The sequence below is a fragment of the Petaurus breviceps genome, unplaced genomic scaffold (genome assembly GCF_028583685.1).
Source record: "Petaurus breviceps papuanus isolate PSGF00001 unplaced genomic scaffold, PetGlider_PUasm1.0 91133, whole genome shotgun sequence".
NCBI classification, from domain to species: Eukaryota; Metazoa; Chordata; class Mammalia; order Diprotodontia; family Petauridae; genus Petaurus; species Petaurus breviceps.
The window spans coordinates 28,087,312-28,112,817 of NW_027187419.1; the positions used below are offsets into that span (position 1 = coordinate 28,087,312).

A 25,506-nucleotide genomic window follows, 5' to 3' on the forward strand; every position below is an offset into this window, starting at 1 on the left:
CATATGCAAACCAGATTGTACTTGTTATTCTGAAGATCACCATGAAAAAAAAAAGAAAAGAAAAGAAAAACATTATTGAGTGTCTGTGATCTGCCTGGCATTCTGCTAGGTGCTAGGGGAATTACAAAGAAGCCTAAGATACAGACCCTGCTCTCAAGGAGTGTATAACCTAGCAGAGGAGATATGGCATTTGCACAAATACATACAGCACAAAGGGCCTGGGACTGACTCATAAGTCAGGCCTACTGTTGACCCCAGTGTCCAGGACATATAGAGAATGCAAAGAAGATTATCTCTGCCTCTCCCTTGGCTTGTAGCAGAGAACTTTACAAATGGTGGGAATTTAATGCTTGCAAGCAAGTTTGCTGACTGAACAAATAAATAAATAAATAAAATAATTAATTTGTTAGTTGATGAACAGGAAAATATTCATATTATAGGAAAGGAAAAAATAAGGGCATTTTAGGGCCAACAGGAATTGGGGACAGGGCGTGGCAAGCAATTCAGACACAACTGGGTGGAGATGTACCATGAACGAGTCATGGAATGACTCCTGAGTCTTCCAGGATGGTAAAGGAAAGAAAGCAAAGGTCAATCAGTCAATTACAAAGAATTTACTAAACACCAACAGAGTGCCCTAAACTGTAGTAGGTCATGTCATTCCTAAGCAAAAGGAAAGAAAGATAAAAAGACAAGAAAAATGGTGGCAAGACTTGAAACCTTGACTACAAAGCATATTTCAATATTTTTGCAGTGAACTGATTGAATTGAATTTGCATTTTAACCGGAGTCTTCTAGCGATACAATGACCTAATCCCCAAACCCGAACCTCTAATATTGGAACTTCAGAACAGTGAGGGAAAGATTTCAGGACATATGGGTCTTTCTGGCATCATCCAGTGTTATAGGCAGCTGCCTCCTTCATCTGTGCATAAGGCTGGCCCTGGTTATCTCTCAGACTATGAGCTCCTAAAGGGCAGAGGAAAAGTTCTCTTTGAATAATGCCATCCCTAAGGAACCTCTGAATAATTGCTATTATTAATAAAATTATAATTCTTCTAGTTGTGGGACTATTTTCTATAATATCACCAAGGAGCTTTGCCACCCCACAACATGAGAACCATGATCTAATTTCCATTAGTATGTAGTTGAACAATTCTTCTACCTAGGAGCATGTGTACTGATCCAGACTTTGCCAATGCCTTGGATGATTCCTGAGAAGGACAGTTTATAAGAATCATTTACTCATAGGAAGTTAGAGCCAGGATCAGGGCATAGTGGTACATGCCTGTTATCCTTGCTACTAGAGAATCCAAGAATGGGGGATCTCTTGAGCTCAGAAATTCCAAGCTGTAATAGGGCTAAGCCAATCACTAACACTAATATAGTGAGCTCCAAGGGGAGCCAAGGAGTGAAGACCCAGCTTGACTCAGAAACAAAACAAGTCAAAGTTTATATATCATGGGTCTGTGAGTAGCCACTGTACTTCCAGCCTAAGAGAAATAGGGAAAAGGAAGGAAAGATGGAGAGAGGGGGAAGAGAGGGAAGGAGAGATAGAGACAGAAAGGAAGAGAGTGAGGGAATGAGAGAGAGAAAAACCAATTGGCTTGCCCCCTTTATTTTATAGGTGAGGAAGCAGAATTTCAGAGAAGTGAAGTGAGACCCAAGGTCACATGGTGAGTCAATGGAAAAGGCCAGATCTGCCTCCAAATCCATAGCTTCTTCCATTGTGACTAGCAAAGTCACAGGAGCACTTTCAAAATACTGGGGTACTGGGCAAACAATAATTTGTTTAATGGGGGTCTGGTGACTTGAAAGAGTTAAGGCTGCTTCCCAGGGTGCCTCAGTTACAACCCAGGGAGTGGCTAAAGCAATGGGAGAATCTGGATGAACAGGTTTTCTCATAGCAGAGGGAAAATAAATCAAAGGCTGATAACCCAAGCGCCAGCTAAGGAATTCACCACCCTCTGTTTGTTCTTTGTGGGAACAGTTATAGGTTCTGTCCATCTGCTCAGTACAGAATGGCTCTGAGTACATGAGGCTTAACGGAGAGCAAAAGCCTTTTAAGATTTACAAACTCTTTACTTACAACCCAGCAAAATCAGTAATACAAATATTCTTACCTCCACTTTACACATGAGGAAACAGACTCAGAAGATTAAATGATTTGCCCAAAGTCACCCTATTAATACTAAAGATAGGATTCAAGAGGTGGCTATGTGGCACAGTGAATAGAACACCAGCCCTGGAGTCAGAAGGACCTGAGTTCAAATTTGACCTCAGACACTTAACACAAAACTAACCATGTGACCTTGGGCAAGTCACTTAACTCCAATTGCCCTACTTTCCCTCTTCCAAAAAGCAAATATATATATGATTCAATACTGTTTTTCTCCTAGTTCCAGGTTCATCTCCCTTTCCACTACACCACCTAGATTTTCTCAAGCCATCAATAAGCATTTAATTAGTAGCTGCTGGGTCCCAGACACTGTCCTAAGCACTGGTGATACAAAAAGAGGCAAAGACAGTCATTGCCCTCAAGGGGCTCACATTCTAATGGCAGAAACAACATACAAACTATTAGAGCAACATGAATGGAGCCACTGTAGTCTATGATGATCCCACTCCCATGTAAACAGACACAGCTTTGCCATTATATTGAATGTTATCCTTTAAAGGGTCCTAGAATAGCCAGGTGGGTGGGCATGGGCACAGTTTTAGATTAGGTTAAACATAAAGAGTTTAGGACAGAGAAAATAATCTTTATACTTGCAAATTTATGTCCATCCTTGAGTCTTTCCTGGACATCCTCTTACTTTAACCCTTAACTCTTCCCTAGGGCATGATGGGTGTTATGGGCAGCTAATGGCACAGTAGATAGACTGCTATATCTGTAGTCAAGAAGAACTGAGTTCAAATGTGACCTCAGACTGTTTGACCTTGAGCAAGTTACTCAACCTCAGTTGATGTGTTTCCTCAGCTGTAAAATGGGGATAATAATAATGCCTACCTCCCAGAGTTGTTGTGAGGATCAAACGAGGTAATAACCGTGAATTGCTCAGCGCACTGCCTGGCATGTAATAAGATCTATAGAAATGTTAGCTATGATGATGACAATGAAGTGAAAAGTGTATGATGTGTACTTTAAATTCTGGTTCTGACATGGAACTTTCCATGTATCTCACTTCATGTCTCTAAGTCCCAGAATCTGAGGGCTGCAAGGGACCTCACAAGCCATCAGGTCCAGTCTGGTGTGAGGGAATCACCGCTGTGATGTGCCTAACAAGTGATTGTCCAGCCTCTCCTTGAGGACCTTGGAGGAGAAGGGGGAGAAACGCAGCACCTCCTTTCAAGGCAGCCCATTCTGCTTTGGGACAAGCCTAATTGTTATCCAGCTTTCCCTGACGCTGAGCCTAAAGGTCTCATTGAAAATTCTGCCCACTGCTCCTTATTCTACCCTCCAGGGATGAACAGAACAAGTTTATTCCCTCTTCAGATATTTGGAACACAGTTACCAACCCTCAATCCCCAGTCTTCTTTACTTCATGCTAAACATACCCATTTCCTTCAACCAATTCTCTGTCACAAACCCAAAGCCTTTCAATGTCTTTCAGTGTCTTGGCTATCCTCCTCTCCACACTCACCAGCTTATCAATGTACACCGAGCTTTGATTCCTTACTTAGAGTCAGGAAAACCTAAGTTGAAATCTGACCTTTGATTTTACTGGCTATGTGAATCTGGCAAGTAATCTTTCTGTGCGCCCGTTTCCTCATCTGTAAAAATGGGAATAATAGTACTTTTACTATCTTTCCCACAAAGTTGTTCTGAGACATGAGGGTTTAATATATGTCAAAGTGTTTTGTAGTAAATTAGTAAAAAAAAAATATCAACTGTTATTATCTTTGGTGGTAGTGTTTGGGCAAGGTGACCACGAGATCTTTCTATGTTTACTGCCCTGGGTCTCTCACTGTCCAATGCAGAATGTAGATTGTGAGATTTAAAGTTGGGCCTTGACACTTACTATATATATTGTGTGAGTCTCAGTTTCTTTATCTGTAAAATGAGGAAGTATATTTTATTAAATGACCTCTAAAGTACCTTCAAACTCCAAACCCTACATCTTGAGGTATGTCCTTACAAACCATTAGGTTAAACTTTCAGAGTGGGACGAGGTCAGATCTGAGGGCATGGTGGGTAATAGAGGGGGCTACCCCTAGACCATGATTGGTAATGGAGGAGGGATGAACCCAAAGCTATCTAACCTATCTTTCCTGACGTTCTAAATTACTCTTCTTCGTATACTCTATATTTCAGCCAAACTGACCTACTCCATTCTTCCCAGACATCCATGATGATGTCTCCATGCTTTTGTACAGACTATCTTTCATGCCTCAAATGCATTCATTCCTCATGCCCTTCTTTCTGAATCCCTAGCTTCCTTCCAAGTCAAACTCAATGCCACCTTCTAGGAAAACTTTCACTGATCCCACCACTTGTCAGTACTGTCTCCCTCTCAAATTATCTTGTATTTATATTTCTGTTTACATATCATATGCTTTAGAGAGGATACAATCTCCTCAAGGATAGGGTCTATTTCATTTTCTTTGTATCCCTGGTACCTGCCTAGTGAATCATATATGCTTAATGAATTGAACTTAATTTTTTAAAGGGTTTGGAGGCAGTGAGGAAATGTCATAAATGAAGGTTAAGGGAAAAGATGGCTTAAATTTTGTGGCTGGAAAAATATCTCTCTGCCCCAGATCTTATGTAATTATTTGTAAATAATTTAAATGGGCCAACCACATTGGGAAGACCATTTTTTGATGGATGCCATTTTTGTACTTTACTGGTCAGATCAATAAGAAGCCTTTATGAGGACCTGAGGATCAATGATGGGCATTTTCTGGCCCCTGTTAATTTGCTGATATGGGGGAATGGCCTTCAGAATCAATCTCTACAATTTTTGAAGTTCATATTACACACTCTATTAGGTTGATGAATGAAGCACTTAAAACAATTTATTTAAAGCTTCCCATCTCTTAAAGTGGTAGAAGCCACATTCTAGCTTTGATTTTGGTTATAAGTTTTGTGATCAGGCAACACAGGAAGACCAGCCTTCCCTCCCCCCTCCCAGCCCCCTACAACAACCCCACCTCTATCCCAGAAAAATCTGTGGGGTTGCCTTACAGCTGGGAGCTTCTCACATTGAATAAGATCTAATCTCCTGGTTGTTACAGGACATAAGAGTAAAACTATCTAGACTTTGGTGCCTAGCAGTGGAATTACAATTAGAAAAGTGCATGAACAAAAGATTGAATAAACTCCTTGGAACCCAACAGCAACTATTCAGGGTATTTATTTAGAGGGTGATAGTGATGGAGAGGTTAGAACAGGGCCTGTGAATGTGTTCTGAGTTTGTGCCTCAGGTCCCTGATTGGCTCCTTTTCTGGTCTGGGGCCAAAATGTAACCCTTCTGGCCTGCTGTGGATATGTGTGGGTGTGGAACATTTTAGAGAGAGATATAATACTCTCTTAATACTTTCATTAAAAGACAATGATTGCCTCAGTCATGATTCTAGAGGACTGATAATGAAGAACTCTACCCACCTTGACAAAGAGGTGATAGAATAATATGCAGAATGAGACACATTTTTGGACATGACTAATATGGAAATTTGTGTGTGTGCACACTTAACTATGCTTGTTATAAAATTTTGCTTCTTTTTTTTAGTTTGGGGAGGGAAGGGGAGGTGGAAGGGAGAAAAAAATAAATGCTCGATAATTAAAATATAATTGAATTTTAAAATGAAAAATAATTGATCATCTACTGAACCCTTAAATACAGACCTCCATACACTACCCATGAATAGAAATTTGCCCTATGATCTTCAAACACTTTGTGTGTGTGGTGGGGGGGGGGGGTTTACTGGTCATGCAATTCAAAACTTTGCTATCCTTCACTGACTGCAACATTTATTCATTTTTCTTCCTCATAGGCTCTTCTGTGTGAAAGGCAAAAACATTCAAATGAGGAGGGCAGAAATTTTACTATTATTAGGTACAGGTTGTAAGTATAATTTAATTCTTTTTTTTGTTCTCTCTTTCAGCTCCAAGGTTCCTTGAAGAGAAAGCAGGTGGTGAACCTGTCTCCAGCCAACACCAAAAGGCCCAACGGCATTGTGGAGAACTCCTTCCTGGATATTAAGAGAATACGAGTAGGGGAAAATCTCCCTGCAGGACAAACTGGACATCATGTCAACAATGGGCAAAGTCAGTTAATGCCTGTGAACCAAGGACCTCTAAGGAAGGCCAGCACCCTTCCAACTAGTGCCCATTCTCCTGGGAATGGTATGTATAACCTGGGGCTAAAGGAGGTCAAGAAAGAACCAGGGGAGACAGTGTCTTGCAGCAAGCACTTGGATGGCCAGATGACACAGGAAAATATATTTTCCAATAGATATGGAGATGCCCCTGGGGAACAGATGATGATGGATCCAGAGCTCCAGGAGCTGTTTAATGAACTGACAAATATATCCGTGCCTCCTATGAGTGACCTGGAGCTAGAAAATATGATCAATGCCACCATCAAGCAGGATGACCCATTTAGTATTGATTTGGGCCAGCAGAACCAGAGGAGTACTCCAAGGCCCCCATTGCAGATGGAGAAGATGGTAATCAAGAGTGAGTATTCGCCAGGTTTGACCCAAGCCCCGGGTGGTTCTCCTCAGCTGAGGCCTCCCTCAACAGGACCTGCCTTCTCTATGGCCAGTTCTGTCCTTTCCACTTCTTCTCCAATCCCCTCAGGACCTCCAAGCCAGAATCAGCCCCAGGCTTCTTCGGGGGCAAATAGGCCTCTCACCAACTGGCAAGAAGTCTCTCATGCCCAACAACTCAAGCAGATAGCTGCCAATCGCCAGCAGCATGCCCTAATTCAGCAGCAGCAGCAACAACAACAACAGCACCAGCCAAACCAGCCTTCCAGCTGGTCAGCCTTGTCCCCTGCGGTGCCTTCCCCAGGGCCATTTGGTCAGGAGAAAATCCCCAGCCCTTCCTTCCGTCAGCAGCAGTTCAGCCCACAGAGCCCAGCCATCCCTGGGGTTCCTGTGAATGGCAGTCAGTCAAAAGCGATGGCCAACTACATGTACAAAGCAAGTTCTACCACCCAAAGTGGTCACCTGGACATTCTCATGCAGCAAAAGTCTCAGGACATCAACAGAAACTTCATGAACAACCCTCACCCACCTTTGGAGCCGCATCACAGCAACACCAAGCCCTTGTTCCACTTTAACTCGGAACAAGCAAACCAGCAATTGCCTTCAGTTTTGGCTTCCCAAAGCAAGCCTTCTCTCCTCCATTATACCCAGCAACAGCAGCAGCCACCACCACAGCAGCAGCAGCAGCAGCCATCACAACAGCAGCAGCAGCAGCAGCAGCAGCAGCAGCCAACACTACCACCACCTCCACCCCAGCAACAACAGGGTTCAGTCCCTGCACAGCCACCGCAGCCACCGCAGCCACAACCACAACCCCAGCCCACCCAAACCCTGTCTACCCAGCCTCTTCTGAGATCATCCCTCCCACTGCAGCAAAAGATCATGTTGCAGAAGATGCAGGGTCAGCCCATCTCTGGTTTGCCCTATGCCGTCTCTCAGCAGCACAGACCGGTAAGAGCTTTTCCTTTCAACTTTCTGAGTACACGAGTGTCCACTGGTGTTCTACTTGTGTGACATTTTTGTGTGGTGCCAGGCTCAGAGCCAAAGATGGTAGTGGCTTTCCTCATTATTCAGCAATCTGTACAAAATTCAGCCCAAGGGAATACTTGGGGCACGTGGAGGTTGACAGGGAGACCATAATAGTCATCTTCAAATATTTGAACGGTTTCTATGTAGAAGGTCTATTATATCTGTTCTGTGTAGCTCCTCCACAAGAAAGAACTAAAACCAAAGGAGAGAAATTCTAGAAAAACAGATGTTGGCTTAGTATAAGGAAGAACCTCCTGATAAGGTCCCTTTTAGCTCTAACTCTATGATTTAAGATATATTATATATATATATATATATGTATATTTATGGAATTGGCTACCTATGGATGCAACAAACCAGCACTATTCACTGAGTGTGCATACAGAGGCTGGATAATGATCAGTGGGGAATATTATAGAGGGAATTTCTGCTTTCTGTAAGAATTGGACTAGCGGTGTTTTCAAATTCAAATGGAAATGAGGACCACTAATCTGTGTACAAGAATCCCTGGAGGTCACATAATTAGCTTAGTTTTCAAATGTAATGTTATCTATGTTTCATTGTATTTTTACTTTTTAGAAAAGATTTCTCAATTACATTTTAAGCTGGTTCAGGCCCCACTCAAAAGTGTTTCTGACTGTCAAACTAAATGTTTGACTTCTAGACTAGATGACCTCTGACGCTTCCAACTTATACATTCTATAATCAAGCATTTAGATTTTTTTTTGGTAGAAGAGTATTTTACTTTATTTTCATGTCCTACTTTCAGTAGCGAACATGAGCTCTTGGCTGTAGAGAAGATCACACAATTATTAAAAGGATGGTTTGTGAGCATTTAGAAAGAGATGTGATTGTTGCTATGAGCCAGCATGATTTCATCAGGAACAGGTCATGCCAGACTAACTCTCATTTCCCCTTCTGACAGGGTTATTCATCTGGTAGATCATGGCAAAGTTGTAGATAGCTACATTCCAGCCAAGACTTGAAAACATTTCTGATCTTATATTTGTGGGAAAAATATGGAGATGTGGTCTAGATAATTGTAGTCAGGTGTATCTGGAATCAAGCTAATTGGTGGTATTCAAAGTATAATCACTTAATAGATAAAATATCACCTGGGAGGGAAGTCCCTAGTGGAATAGACAGCATCTGAGATCGCTTCCAATTTCAAGATTCTATCATTTTCTGGTAGAAGAGGGACAGTGTTAATTTGGCAAGAATACAGGACTTGGTTTCATAGGGCCTGAGTTCAAATGCTGGATCTTCCACTTACTGCCAGTGAGAACAAATCACTAACATCTCTGGCCTTGAGTCTCCACATCTGTAAAATGAGAGGACTGGACAGCAGGAGGCACTTTCTAGCCTGGAACAATAAACTTATCAGAATTTAGATCATTAATAAAGAAATTCTGTTACACAACAAGTTCTAATACAGGATTTATAATAAAATAGTGCCCTAATATAGGCATTATTAAAGGAATTTTATTCTACTGCCTATAGTATACAATATGAATGTTAAGTAAGAATTTATGTACAAAGAGACTTTTAAGTAGAAACTCTACCTGGGGAAATATGTTTGAGCTCTTTTCTGGGCATTTAATTCGTCAGGTCCACTACTGGCCTACAAACATGAGGAGAGAATATAACATAGCCTAACTTTAATGTATTTACTGTGCCAACCAGTCAGTCAACAGGAGTTTATGATGTGTCTTCTGGGTGCTGAGCACCATGCTTGGTACCAGGGATGTATTCAAAGAATGAAACAATCCCTTCTCTCAAGGTGATTACATTCTAGCATCACATTCCCTTTAATATATACAATGCTGAAGAAAAATTCCCCTCTTCCCCATCTGATGATATCCAGCATGTATATGGACCTTTAAGTTTGTAAAGTGCTTTACATACTCTCCACTTGCAGTATTAATGTGTTAGGTTGAAGTGGTGTGTCCACAACATCTCCTTTCAAAACTTCGTGTCTATTCTAATCACCACTTCAGGCTCATTCTAGCCCTATTCATCCATCTCTATCCAAAGTGTCCTCTGGAGCTACTGTACACAAAATTGCGAAGTAAGCTAAGTTTGCCTTTGGTGCAGATCTACTCGGCTTCTAGCAGCTCCCCTCCCTGCCACCAAAATGGCCTTTTTCTAGCCCCTTTATGTGCATGGCCCTTCCAGGAAGCACCTTTCTCCTCCAGGACCCATGATACAATGGAAAGTGTATGGGATCCCACCCCTGCCATTTACTACCTGTATGATCACAGGTAAGTTACTTGATCTCTCTGGGCCTCAGTTTTCTTATCTGTAAAATTAGGGAGTTGAATTCCATGACCTTGAAGGTCCCATCCAGCTCTAGATCTATGTTATTCTATCTATTGATGCTATATCTATGTGTTATGAATTAATGAGATAAATAAATCCTTGCTTCTCCATTTGTCAGCTAATGTGTTAAGTAGCTCCCAGGTAGTATGGTGCCAAAACACAATTGCATGCCACTATTCCTTAAACATGCTCTTAATTAAAGAGGTATGAGAAAAGTGGTCATTGGTGGGCATCATGGCAGGCCACTGGTAGAATTACTTTTAACTGAGGTAAAGGAATACTAGGGAATTGACACCTCTCAAACCATACCCCAGAGGCATATACTCACTTCCTTTTGCTTAAGGGGGATTGGACCAGATGAATAGATGACTAAAAATATCATTTATTAAGTGTTTACTATGTGACAGGCTCTGTGCTAAGTGCTGGAGCTAAAAATATAAAAGTGAGACAGTCCCTACCCTAAAGGCAAGACAACACATATAATGGGATATTATATGTGGAATAGAACTTTGGCCTGGGGAGTCTCACAAATGGTGAATTAATTCACAGACCAAAAGGAAGGGTAGTATTGATTTAATTACTGTACTCAGATCAAGACATGGAAAAGAAGGCAGAGTGTTTATGCACGATGACAGAGAAGATGACAAAATGGCTAGAATAAACAACTAAATGGGATGTCTGGTCAGGTCTGGGTCTGCTGGATGAGTTTGTATTCATTCATCAATCAAGACACCTCAGTCCCATGGGCAGGAATTCCAAAGTTAAGTAAATTAACTTCTCTAGGGATTTTGGGCATGGTTTCTGGAGGTATTATCAGGGGGTGTTGTTGGAGCTGGAGTAGGTCAGAGAAAGGTATAGTAGTAATAGGAGGGGGGAAATGGCATGATGGGGTGACAGTTGGATGATGCCTGAAGACCATCTCATAGGTTCCCTCCAAGTTCTCTAATTCTGTGAAGTGTCACCAGACATTTTAAATCCAAGTGATTTCTTGCTTCAGAGTTGTCACTTTGGGAAGCCATTTCTTGAATCCTGTTTGGAATTTCATATTGGGAGCTGTTCTAGGGCCTGTGACACATTCTTTTGAATATGCTCAAAAGTGGTCATCCTTCATCCTTGCAAGGTGGGTTTGAGTTTTGGAAGGAGCTAATTCATTTGGAGTCAACTCTGATGAATGAGGCTGTCAAGCTGGGGAAAAGTATACCCATCAAGGACTAAAATGAGGTGATGATGATAATCAAGGACGTATTATTACATGGCTATGCACTGTTTCTGAAGGTCCATGTGAAAACTTTCACACATCAAGACTTTAAAACAGAGATAATTTCACTGATGTAAGTGCTCCTTCTACCTGCAAAGACCCTCAATAGTCTTCATGAGTCAAAATAAATCATCACTTAAAAGGCAATCTTCTAGTGAAGACTTTCAGAAATTAAGATGGTCTTTGGATAACAAATATGGCCAGGTTAGTTTTTAAAGCCTCTCTGCTCTAATAGGACCTACCTGAAAGATTTCATTTTTCATGTTAAGAGCCTTGGAGTCTCATAATAGGATTTTAGCAGAAGACTCTGATACTCAAGTCAACAAACATTTATTAAGCACCTGCTCTGTTCGAAGCACTCTGCTAAACACTGGGAATACAAAGAAAGACAAAAACATTTCCTGGCCTCAAGGAGTTCACATTCTAAAGAGGGAAACAACATGTAAACAACTACTACAAGCAAGATGTATACAGGATCAGTTGGAGACAATCTCAGATGAAAGGAACTAGCAGTAAGGGGGCTTTACTCTATTTTAACTGAGATTTGAGAGAAGCCAGAGAACTCAGGAGGTAGAGACAAAAAGGGAGATCGTTCTGGGCATAGGGAAGAGCCAGTGAAAATGTATAGTCTAGAGATGGAGTTTCTTGTTCAAGAAACAGCAAGGAGTCCAATGTCACTAAATGATGGAGTGGATAGAAGGAGGTAAAGCAAAAGAAGCCTCTAGAGGTAAGAAGTGCTTTAAAGTTTAAGCAGAGGATTTTATATATGATCCTTGATGCAATAGGAACCAATGGAGTTTATTGAATTGATGGGGAGAAGGGGTGACATGGTCAGACCTGAATTTAAGAAGATCACTTTGGCAGCTGAGTAGATGGTAGACTGGAGTAGGGAGAGATTTGAGGTGGAGAGATCAATAAGAAAGCTATTGGAATAGTGTAGGTATGAAGGGATGTCCAGGGCCTAGACAGGGGTGGTAGAAGTATCAGAGGAGAGAAAAAAAGATATATATATATATATGTATGTATGTATATATACACACACACATATATATACATATATATGAGATATTACAAAGGTAGAAATGACAGCAGTTGGCAAGTAACTGGGTGGAGGAGGAGAGAAAGAGTCAATAGTCCAGGACAATACCTAATCTGGATGACTGGAAGGATGGTGGTACATGACAATAATAAGGCACTTAGGAAGAGGAAAGGTTTGGAGAGGAAAGATAATGAGTTCACTTTTGGACATGTTGAGCTGAAGAGACATCCAGTTCACATTCAATAAACAATTAGAGTTTTGAGGCTGGAGGTCAGGAGAAAGGTTAAGGCTGAATCAATATGTCTGAGAATCATTGGCATGGAGATAGTAAATGAATCTATGGGAACTGATGAGGGTACTGAGAAAAATAGTATAAAAAGAGAAGAAGTTGGAAGCACCCACTTTTGAAAAGAGACAGGATCAAAGTAGAGAACAGAACAAGTGGGAGGTGGGATAAGAGGGAGGGAAATATAGTCAGTCTTTTACAATATATCTACTATGGAAATGTTTTGCATAGCTACACATGTACAACCTATATTGAATTGCTTATCTTCCCAGTAAGGGTGGTTGACAAGGAAAGAAGAGAATGAATCTGGAATTTAAAGTTTTAAAATCAAATGTTTAAAACACACACACACATATGTATATATATATATACATATATATATATATATACTATTATCAATATTATTTTACATGTAAATGGGAAATAAGATATACAGGCAGTGGGACATAGAGATCCACTGTGCCCTACTGGAAAGTTGGAGGGGGTATGGGAGAAGATATGGGAGAGAGCAGATTGGAGGAAGGGGTATCCTGTGGAACTGCTATTTTGGGGTGGTGGGTAGGGGAAAATGGAGGGAAAATTTGTAACTCAAGATCTTGTGGAAATGAATGATATGAACTAGAAGTTAATAAAGCATTTGATAAAAAAAAAAGAGAGAGAGGAGAAGAGGGAACAGGACAGAGTCTTGATGGATACCCATGGCACACTGTTTGCATTCAAGGTCTTCCACAACATACTGCAACTGTAGCTTTCTTCCCTTAGCAAATATTAGTTACTTCCATGTATTTTGTACTCCAAAAATCATAATACTCTCTGTTCTTAAACATATCTTGTGTTCTCTTTCCTCCTTGCCTTTACTGAAGCTATTTCCCATGCCTGGAAAGCCTCCTCTTTCCAGACTTTTTAATTGTTAAAGTCTTGAGATCATAGGATAAGAGACAGTAGAGAACTTTAAGATCTTCTAGCCCAAATTCCCCATTTTACAATTGAAGAAAGTGAGGTCAAGAGAGGACTTGCATAAGGTCCCACTTAGGTAGTAAGCAAGAGAGCTAGTATTTGAACCTAGGTCTTCTGCCTCTAAAATTCCACTTTCTCCATTATCCTAGTCCCTATGAATATCAGCCTTATCCCTCAAGTTTCATCTAGCACTACTAAATCTCTTGTTTATCATAAAACACTGCATTCTGTAGTTACTTATGTCTGTCTTATACCCCTACTAGACTGTAAGCTCCATGAGGACTCAGACCATATCTTACCTAACCTTTGCATCTCTCCCAGTGCCAAGTACAATCCTCCACTCACAATTGGCTATTAATTCATAGAGTTTGAATATTAATTTATTATGCCATATATTAATTAGCTATTAATTTGTATTATAAGTTTGTGGAGTGAAGATGAAGGATACATTTTTTAATCTCATTACTTTCTAACTAGGCAATGTCTATAACCCAAGAGTCTACCCAACTCAGAGTTGTTTTTACTCAACCATCCACAACAGACCACAGAAATTTGTGTTCTTGTCCTGGAATAGTTATCTCTATTTTTCATGTCTTAAGACAGGGAGGAAAATGAGCAACTATTCTTGAGCCTAACAGCTCAAGCTTCCTGAGGGAAAATGCTGGTCTTATCATTTCTTTGCTTATCACACTCATTTTGTGTCAAACTTGGGAAGATTTGCAATGGGACTTGCAAATTGGAGCCCTCTTGGCCTTAGAAATGGAGGATCTTCTGGGTTCCCAACATAGAAGGGCAATATATCATTTGTGGATCTGGGGGTGGCATTTTGGCAGCAGAGGTTGGAAGAGAAGTGATCTTCTTCACCTTTCACAGCCTCCTGCCCACCCAGGCCTGCTCAAGAAAGCTCAAACAGGAGTGCTGCCCTGGTATATTCCTCCTCCCCCCTGTGCCCTGCTCCAAACATTTCCTATCTGCTGCCTGTTGCCCTGGAATGCAATTCTTCCTGAGCAAACACACCATTGGGTTGCTTCAGGAACCCTTATTGTTTCATATCCAAGATGGAATACAGAAATGGATTCTCCCAAGGCTGGGAGACTTAGTATTTAGGGTTTCACAAAGTGTCTTTAACAGTTCTGATAATGTCTGTGAGTTGGCAAATGTAGTCACCTCATTCGCTTAATTATTCTTCCCTGCTTTATTTGAGGAGTGGGAGAAAGGGTGTAGGGAGAGGATGCATGTGTTTCAGATTTACTTCCAAGTAATTGAATACTTGTTTTAGGTTTGGAGGAGTTATTTGTTGTCCAAAGCACATGAGGCTGTATTCCAAAGAGGTTTTTTTCCCTTTGAACCAAGAAGTACGATCTTTTTTTTTCATAGCTATGTAATCAAATGCTTAAAAGCGTGAATTTCTTTCTAATTTTGGAACTCTAAAGCTCAAGTAGATTGCATATTTAGTTCAGAATTCACCCATCTCTAAAAAATCTGGGAAAGAAGAATAGGGAGTTTCTTCTGAGTTAATGGCTACCTTTTCCCTTTTGGACTCAGGCCAGACTCCTCAATGTAACATTCAGGACCCTCTGTAATCTCTTCCCATTCAACCTTTCCAAATTTATCTCCTGCTATATACTAACAAATTTCTGCTCAGGCAGGTTGATTTCTTTCCCCTAAAACATATAAGCATATTCATTGTGCTAATTCCTTCCTCCCTGCCTTAGCTCATACCTAACTTCTATATATTGTCCTAAAAGACCTTGTCTGGATTTCTCCTTTGCCTCTTTCATGGTCTGTCTTTCACTATCTGTTGTTGTTCAGTCATATCCAACTCTTTTTTAAAAATTTTTTTATTAATTTGTTTCCTTTTAGTTTACAGGACTCAATTCCACAATTCCTTGAGTTTCACATTTTGTCCCCCTTCCTCCCCTCCCCCCCCTCATGGCGGCTTATAGTCAAGTATAGGATCTGTAAATACTTTCACATTATACATTAGTCAGGTTATAAGGATGGATTGTACCAGCTGGAATGAAAAATGGTAAAGAGGACATAAAACCAAATAAGAGAAGGAAAAAGATCAGGTATTTTGCTTCCACCTGGATATAAACTTAGTTCTTTCTAGTTCTTTCTCTGGATGTACATATTTCTCTCCATCATGAGTCTTTTGGGATTGCATGTCCAACTCTTGGTGACTCCATTTGGGGCTTTCTTAGCAAAAGTACTGGAGTGCTTTGCCATTTCCTTCTCCAGCTCATTTTTCAGATGAGAAAACTGAAGCAAACAGGGTTAAGTAACTTGCCCAGGGTCACACAGCTAGTAAGTGTCTCACTTTTCATATTGAAAGTAATAATGTTGGGCTCAATCACTTCCAAGGTTCCTCTGTCTCTAAACCTATAATCCTTATGTGTATCTTTGTGAATTCTACTTGATCATCATTTTTGTGGACAGATTTTATATTCCCCTGGACTAGATAGTGCTAGGCACATACCTGGTGTTCGAGAAATATCTGCTGATGGGTGGACAAATACACCCAGTTGTAGGACCAGAGTCTCATCACAGACTTGCTCACTTTCTGAGATGAACCAGAAGGACAATATTCTCTGGTGATCTTAAAGTACAGTATTGGTCAGTGGCAGTGTCAGGGAAGAAGAAAGTAGTGTTCTAACAGCAAGGAATTGAATTTCCACTAAGCAAATATTAGTCATGAATTCAGTACACTGAAGAAATGTCAGGAAGATGCCCTCAACCGCAATTGACATTGGGTGAGAAGAAACCAGTGACGTGTTTGCTTGTTTTTCCATTTTCTGAATTTAGAAGTAATATAAGCAGTTTTAGAAAGCTTATCCTGAAACTTCACACAGATAATACTTTTATGTTCTAGTCACTGGTCATTGCTTAACAATAATGAATTAAAATTCTTTATTGATAGACTTCAAGTCTATTGAGGTTTCAATTTAAAATTCATTTTAGTAAACAATAAATGTCAGACTGGCATAGTGGATAGAGAGCTGGCCTCAAAGTCAGGATGACCTGGATTCAAATCCAACCTCTGTGATGCTGGCCATCACTTAACTTCTCGCTGCTCTAGGAAACTCTCTAAATTGCAGAAAAAGTGCCAACCTACATTTGTAAAAGGATTTCCTCTTCTGAAAATTCCCCATGCCAATGAAGTCATGGGTTCTATCCCTTTCCCTGTCCTTATTAGTTCTAATAAGTTTTGAATTTGAGTTTTGTCTTTGACATTTGAATATCTTTTGACATTTCCAAAGTAATGTCAGTCAGCTAAACATTGATTAAGCATTTACTATATGCCAGGCACTGTGCTAGGCACTGGGGATGCAAAAAGAGACAAAAGACAGCCCTTGCCTTCAAGATGCTCACAATTTTATGAGGAAGGCAACAAGTAAGCAAATATGTATGAACAAGTTATACACAGGATAAATAGGAAATAATTCAGAGAGGGAAGGCATCTGAAGTAAGAGGGTGTAGGAAAGGTTTCTTGTAGAAGATGGGATCTTGGTTGGGATTTAAAGGAAGCCAGAGAAGTCAGTAGGCAGAGATTAGGAGGGAGAAAATTCCAGGCATGGGGGATAGCAAGAGAAAGTATTCAGAGGCAGAAGTAGGGGGCTCTGCTGACAAACAGCCAGGAGACCAGTGTCACTGGGTCAAAGAGTATAAGAAGACTGGAAAGGTAGGAGGGGCTAGGTTATGGAGAACTTTGAATGCTAAACAGAAGATTCTGCATTTGATCTTGGGAGGAATAGGGAGCCATTGAAATTTATTGAGGAGGAAGATGCTATGGTCAGGCCTGCACTTAAAAAAAAAAAAACAAACATTTTAGTAACTGAATGGAGATTGGTTTGGAGTGGAGAGAGACTTGAGGCAGGCAGACTTACCAGTAGGTTATTGAAATAGTCCAGGCATGAGGTGATGAGGACCTGCATTAGAATGGTAGCAGTGTCAGAGGAGAGAAGGGATGTATTTGAGAGATTTTGCAAAGGCCAAACTGACAGGTCTTGGCAGCAGGGATTTAGGGAGGTGAAAGGTGATGAGCTGAGGATAAGCAAACCTAAGGGACTGGAAGGATGGTGGATTACCCTCTATGATAACTGGAAAGGTAGGAAGAGGGGAGGATTGAGGGCAGGGGTGGGGAAGCTGCGGCCTTGAGGCCACATGTGGCCCACTAGGTCCTCAAGTGCAACCCTTAGACTGAATCCAAACTTCACAAACTTAATAAAAGGATTTGTTCTGTAAAACTTGGACTTAGTCAAAAGGCCATACCCAAGGACCTAGAAGACCACATGTGGCCTCAAGGCCCTCGCTCTAGGGAGAAAGATAATATGTTTGGTTTGGGGCATGTTGAGTTTAAGATGTCTACTGGACATCCATCTGGAGGTGTCTCAAAGCCAATGATAGATGTGATTTTGGAGGTCAGCGGAGAGATTGGGGCAAGATAGGTAAATTTGAGAATCATCAGCATAGAAATGGTAATCACATCCATGAGGAGCTGGTGAGATCAGGAAGTAAAGTAATGTGCAGGAAGAAGAGAAAAGGGCCCAGGACAGAAACCTGAAGGACACTGGTACTGAGAGAATGTTATCTGGAGAAGGATCCAGCAAAGGAGGGAGAAGGAGCTGTCAGAGAGGTAGGCAGAGAACCAGGAGAGACAGGTGTCCCAGAAACCTAGAGAGAAGAGGGTCTCAAGGAGGAGAGGATGATCAACAGTTCCAAAGTCCACAGAGAGGTCAAGGAAAATGAGGACTGAGAAAAGGTCATTGATCTGGCAACCAAGAGATCATTAGTAACTTTGGAGAGAGCAGTTTCCATGAAATGATAAGGTCTAAAGCCTTATCATAAGGGGTTAAGAAGAGAGTGAGAAGAGAAAAGTGGGGGAAATGAATACTGAAGAGCACTCCAAGAAACTCCTACTAGGCTGATGGCAAATAATAGTAATTTCCCCCACAAATATGACAATGTTATTGCAATTGTTTATATATAACCATGATTGAATAAAAGTGTAGGGCTTAATGGCAAATGGCAGTGGAGAATAGTGGAAAGGGCAATGGAATTAGTCAAAAGATCTGGGCTTGAATCCTGGTTCCATTATGTGTTAAACATATGGCATCAGGCAGATTGCTTTACCTCTCAGCCTCAGTTTCCTTATCTCTAAAAATTAAGGTAATAATAATAATCACTTGCATTTATATTTATCACTTGCCTATGTGAGCACTGTGCTAAGTGTTTTTCAAATATTAATTCGTTTGATGCTACAAGTACTCTAGGACATAGAAGTTATTATCCTCACTTTACAGTTGAGGAAACTGAGGCAGAGGTTAAGTGACTTGATCAAGATTACATAACTAGTGAGTGTTTGAGGTTGGATTTGAACTCATCTTCCTAACTCTGGGACAAGCACTCTAGTCACTGCACCACCTAGCTGTCTCTTAGTGAAAATATTTACTCTCTTTGCCTCATGGGATTGTTATCAGGATCCAAAATCAGTGTGCAATACTTTGTGATCATGTAGTTGTATTTAAATGCTAGCTAATAAATTGTGCCATCAGGATTGTGCCTAAACCAGAATTGAGAAATGGGAAAAGAATGATTTTTAACACTCTCCCACCTCTCCTTGCAGTGCTGCGATTTTCTCCTCCAGGGACTCCATCATCCCCAGGCACTTCTCCTATATCTACTTCCAGTTAGGCCTTACTCTTGGCTGGTGGACAACCAATCCCCACTGAGTATTTCGTTCATAAGAATGAAAAGTCCTAACCCCTCCCAGGAGTGTTTACTCTTTAGTAAATAATTTTGAATAGGGAAAAGCTTTAATGAACCAAAAAGAATGACTCTAGGGGCGGCCAGGTGGCGCAGTGAGTAAGAGCGCCGGCCCTGGAGTTGGGAGAGCTGGATCTGTTCTGGCCTCAGATACTTAGCACCCACACAAAATAACTGGCCGTGTGACCTTGAGCAAGTCACTTAACCCCAATTGCTTTAAAAGAAAAAAAAAAGAATGACTCTAAAAGAATTTCAGGCATCCTGACATATTAGGGAAGCTGTTGGGTGCTAGTCTTCCAGTAATCTTCAAATTACACCTATTTAGGAATCTCCCCATGTGTTGTTGATCTCTAAAACTTCCAGTTTGTTATTGAACCAGACAAAGTTGAATCTTTTCTTCTAATTTAAGAAGAAGCCTTCTCCCTTAGTAAGTTCACTGAACCTGTCTTGCTACGTACAACAAAATGTAACAGATATGGTATATACAGAAGAAAAATATCTATGGAGAGGAAAGGAGCATTTTACAGGAAATGTTCTCCAAAAGCGATAGCCATAAAACTCATGGCTTCAGATGTCTATACACAAACTTGCAAAGTATGGTTAATAAGCAAAATGATGAATATATTGTTCGCAGAATTCAGAGGTAGAAGAACATTAGAGACTACCCAGTCCAACTTCCTCTTTTTACTGATGAAGAAACACAGAGGCACACAGAAGTGAAGTTCACTAAAAGTCACAAAATGTTCAAGTAAGTGCCTCACATGGGCCACTATATCAAAACAGATTCCAACTCTGCTTCCCTTTACTCTCTACCACCTTACCAACAGCATAACCCTCACTCCATTTTCTAATTCTAGAAGCATAATCAAAGACAGGACTGCCTGCCAATCTACTTTCCTTTGGCTTCACTCACCGTCCCAGTAACTTTCCAAGACAAAATTCCCCTCCTAGGCTATGGCTTACCTAGATATGTTGTCTTCTCATTCGAATGTTAGCCATTTGACAACAAGGACTGGCTTCACTTTTTTATTTGTATTCTCAGCACTTATCACAGTAACAGCATTATTTACTATTACAGTGATAGAATTACTATCACAATAAGAGTATTACTATTAAGCACATAACTAGTATCTAATCAATTTTTAAAATTCATTCATTCATCTTAGGATTCACCTACTCCATCCTTCTCATTTCACAGTTAAGAAAACTGAAACTGAGATTAAATGGCTTTCTCATGATCATACATCATAAATATTGGTACTGGGATTCAAACCCAGATCTCCTGACTCCAGATTTAGTGCCCCTTCTATTACATCACAATGTCTTTCCCAGTTATCAGTATGAGACTTGGTTGGAATGTGACTAGTGATGGGAATATGGTTATGAGTAATTATAATGCATCCAAAAATAGAATAGTATTGTAGAAGAAGAGGATATGTTCGTTTGGCAATACACATGAAATCCATAAATCTGAGAGGGGTGGAATATGGGGTGAAGAACATTTGGGTTAGTATTTTGTTATGAAAGCATGTTTCAACATATATAACCTATATCAAATTGCTTACCATTTTGTGGAAGGGAAGCAGGAGGAAGGAGGGAGAAAATTTGGAACTCAAATTTTTTTTAATGAATGTTAAAAATTGCCTTTACATATAATTGGCAGAATAAAATACTAGATTTTTAAAAAATGTTTTTCAGGCCACCTAACCAGAAAGAAGAAATGGACAATGAGTTCAAGAAAGATCTCATGAAAATACACAAAGATATGGCAGAGTAGTAATCGTGGAGTTCAACTCTCTGGGTGCCTGCTAGTTTTTTCCCTTTACCAAAGATAGAACAGCTCACAAATTGTTGACTTGACTTAAAGGATGCCTTCATTCTTTAAATGCTGGAGGGAGTAGTAAGGTAAACCACTTTATGGATCTAATTCTGACCAATATGGAGGAACTGGTTACCTAGGAAGAAATGATGGGAACTTGGGAAGAAGTGAATACTCCATCATAGATTTTGTAATGAGTAAGGAGAGGAAAGCTGAGCATCAGCCTAAATTGGTATAGAAGAAGTCAGGGGAGAGACAGTTGTTGAAGAATTCAGAAGTGAAAAAAAGGGGTAGGATCTCATAACCTAAAATTACACAAGGCAGGTTTACCTCAAAGATGATGGGATACTATTCCTCTCAAGAAATTTTGGTGACACAAACAGAAATAATTCTGATGAGAAAAAAAATGGAGCTGTCCAAAATTACTGATAAGAATGCACAGGGAACCCATAGATCATATTGGATTTTAAAAGTACATGTACACATTAAAACACGGACAGGTCACTGATGATGAATACAAAAGTATGTTAAGAATAATTTCTGGGATGCCAAAGCTCAGAACAAGCTGAGACTTGTAATAAATGTTAAGGACAATGAGAATGCACTCTTCTTTTTTTAAGCTACAATGAGGGTAAAAAGAAGATCAAAGAAAAGATAGGAAGTGAAAAGAAGAGAGAGGTCAGAGTGAATGAGATAATGATAATGGATGATGGGAAGACCTATTCAACTCTTATTTCTGTCCCTGTTTTCTCTACCCAGGAGAATAATCTTTGAAGAATGCTGTAATGGGAAAGTAGTACAGAAATTATGAACAGAGAACTGAAAATTAAGATATATAAGGGGGCAGTAAGAGTACCTGGTTACACTAAATGAATTTAAGTTATCAGACCTGCATAAGAACTAAAAAAAAATTACTGAAGGTAATTGTTGAATTACTGTAGATGGTCTTTGAAAATTCAAGAAAAATGAGAAAGAGCTTCCTAGGACTGGGTAGATTCCTGATTAAAAAAAAAAAGCAAAAGTGGATTTTCCAGAAATATAGGCATATAAATTAGATTTTGACTTTGAGTCCCATCAAAATGTCATTAGATAGTATTAAAGAGAATGTGAGTATTTAGAAAAAGCAGCGATCACTACCAAAGTTTCATAAAAAATAAACCATGCCAGATTAAGCTCCTTTTCCTTCTTGACAGTTTCTAGAATGCTAGGTTGAGAGGACTCTTAGACACAGCATATTTGAATGACAGCAAAGCATTGGACAAAGATTCTCATGATGACCTAATGGCTAAGATATGGAAAAATGTAGGCTAGATACTAGTACAGTTAGGTATAATCAGAACTGGTTGAATGATTGAACCCAAAGAGTATAGTCATTAATAGGTCAATAATAATTTGGAAGGATGTATCTAAGACAGAGAGTCAAGAATCTGACTTCAGTTCTCTTCTGTTCAATATTTTTATCAGTGACTTGGATAAAAGCTTGAATGCTTTTTAATTTGGAGATGACACAAAGCTGGGTAGGATAGCCAATACATTGAATGACACAGTCAGGATCCAATATGATTGTGACAGGCCACGATTATAGTTCTACTCTAATGAGATGAAATTTAATAGGGACAAATGTGCTTGAGGTAGAAACATCAACTGCATAATTCAGAGTGAACATTCCTGAGAAAAAGCTTAGTGGTTTAATAGATTATAAACTCAGTACACGTCAATAGCATGAAGTGACAACACACAAAAAAGAGTTAATTCAATTTTTAAAAATAACATAATGCCCAGAGGCAGCTGGTGGCTCAGTGAAGGGAGTGCTAGGCCCTGAGTCAGGAAGGTTTGACTTCAAATCTAGCCTCAGACATTTACTGGCTATTTGACCTTAAGCAAATCATTTAATCTCTCTCTGCCTTAGTTTCCTCAGCTGTAAAATGGGAATGATAATACCTCCTCCTGTGGTTGTTGTGAGGAGCTAATGAGATAATATTTAAAAAGTACTTAGCACAGTGCCTAGCACAAAATAGGCACTATTTAAATATTTATTCTCCAGAGCAAGGGAGGTTATAAGACTACTATTCCCTGCCTTAGGCTGCATCAAGAATATTGCCTTCAGTTGCCGATGCCATCTTTTAGGAAGAATATTTATGAGCCGCAGTCTATCCAGAGGAAGGATACCAGAATGGCAAAGAGCCTAGAAATCATACAACATGAATCAGTCAGTCAACAAACATGTATTAATTATTTAACTAGATGCTCAGTACTATCCTTAAACCCTGAGGATTCAAAGAAAGGTAAAAACATAACCCATGCCTTCAAGATCACATTCTGATAGTAAGTGTAAAACATGCAAGCAGCATATCTGTTTCTTGGCTAAGATACTAGAGTGGTTTGCCATTTCTTTCTCCAGTTTATTTTTTTAACAGATGAGGAAACTGAGGCAAACAAGTGACTTGCCCAGGGTCACACAGTTGTAAGTGTCTGAGGCCAGATTTGGACTGAGGAAGATGAGTCTTCCTGACTCCAAGTCAGGCACTTTATCTGCCTTGCTTTCTGGCAGCTCCTAATCATAGAGCTGTCAGAAAGGGGTAGCTGCCTTGTGCTAGGTTCCCCATCACTAGAGAGCTCAATTAACATGGAACATGAAAGTTGCAATCACCAGTACTGTTTGGCTATAGATTGAAGTAGATGGTTTTTCCTAAACTATGAGAATTTGTGATTCTGCTGTTTGTTTGGCTCTGCCTACGTCTCTGTGGCAGAACCATAAACCAAAATGCCCACCTTGCCTGAATGTCTCTAGCCATGAGTCTGGCAGTAGGTCAGGAAGTCTTTCAAATCTGTGTTCTCATTCTGTTCACAAATTTTCTTTTCTTCTATCTGACTAGAAATCCTGCCAGTGAGACTTAAATGGACATTTCAGTCATTCTACTCTTGATCCTAACTGAAAACACTTGTTAATGAGATTCTGGGTCTCAAAATGTGGATGCTTGTTGAATTTAACCTATGAGTAACATTTGCTCATTACTCCATTTTTTTTATCACCAGGGAACACATTGGGTGGTGTGGTTGTGGCTTTGTATTGGGCACACTAGGGATTCTGCTAGAGGGACTATAGTGAAAAAAGCCTTCAATGTGAGATCAGGAGTTTTGTATCTGAATCCTGTTTCTGATATAAACATGTGTGTGTATGTGTGTGTGTGTGTGTGTGTGTGTGTGTGGCTATAGGCAAATTACTTGTACCTTTTCGATCTTCAGCTTCCTCTTCTGTAAAATGAGGGTAATACTAGCATCTACTTCACAAAGTTGCCATGGGAATCCAGTGAGATAACCTAGGCAAGGTGCTTTGGAAACCTGAAAATATTATAGGTCAGATATTTCTATTGTTGTTGCTATTATTATTAGTTCAAGATCACACTCTCTTTTTTCAGCAAGTTTCATTGTAAAGGAGTCTCTCATTGATTAATGAGAAGTAATGTGATACAATGGTGGATTTCTAATAAACACCTGGGTTCAGACAGAGGTTCTGTCACTTGCCACCTGTATTGCCATGGGCAAATAAATCACTTAACCCCTCTGGGTCTCATTTTTATTATCTGTAAAATGAGGGAGTGGGACTAGCTGACTTCTAAGGGTCTTTCTGGCACTGAATCTATGATTCCTTCACGATATTGACCATAATTATGGCCAATATTCTAGTCATATGACCATAGATTTAGAACTAGAAGTTTTAATAGCTACCTTAGGAACTGCAGCCAAATAATTTAATCCCTTCTCCTTCAACCTGTGAGATTATCTTTGTAGGATATTCATTTAACTGTTTGCACAGCAGAGTTGTATTTCCTAAGAATCCTCTTTTATTTTTTATTTTTCTTACCCTGGTCTGTAAAATCTCAGAGCACCATCAAGAGATTCAGTTTGTAATAACAGGCTTCCCTCTTGTTTCTTTGTTTTCTTTTCCTTCTTCCCCTTTCCTCTCCCTTTCCTCCTTCTTCCCTTTTCTATCTTCCCTTTCTCCCTCTTTCCTTTAATGTCTCTTCCCTTCTTTTTCTCTTCACTTCTCTCTTTCTTCCCTTTTCAGTCCATCAAGGGATTCAACTTATAGTGAGTGACTTCACTCTTCTCTTTTCCTTTCTCTTCTCTCTTCCATTCCCTCTCTCTACTTTTACTTACCCTCCTTTTCTCCTTCTGTTCTCTCTCCTCCCTCCTCTCTTCCTCTGAATATGTGTATATGCATATATACATATATACTTATGTTTATATAAATCTAATAAGGATAGAGAACATTACCATATGAAAGATAGTTCAACTCATTCTAGTCTTCTAAATGA

General features: G+C 40.0%; 1 protein-coding gene across 1 annotated transcript in view; it reads left to right on the top strand.

Annotated features, from left to right (window-relative positions):
* Positions 1–25,506, top strand: part of MAML2 (mastermind like transcriptional coactivator 2) — a 439,594-nt gene that overhangs the window by 294,241 nt on the left and 119,847 nt on the right. The window contains exon 2 of the mRNA XM_069079875.1: positions 6,109–7,665. Coding sequence (XP_068935976.1) covers positions 6,109–7,665 — 1,557 coding nt within the window. The remainder of the gene's footprint in view (positions 1–6,108; positions 7,666–25,506) is intronic.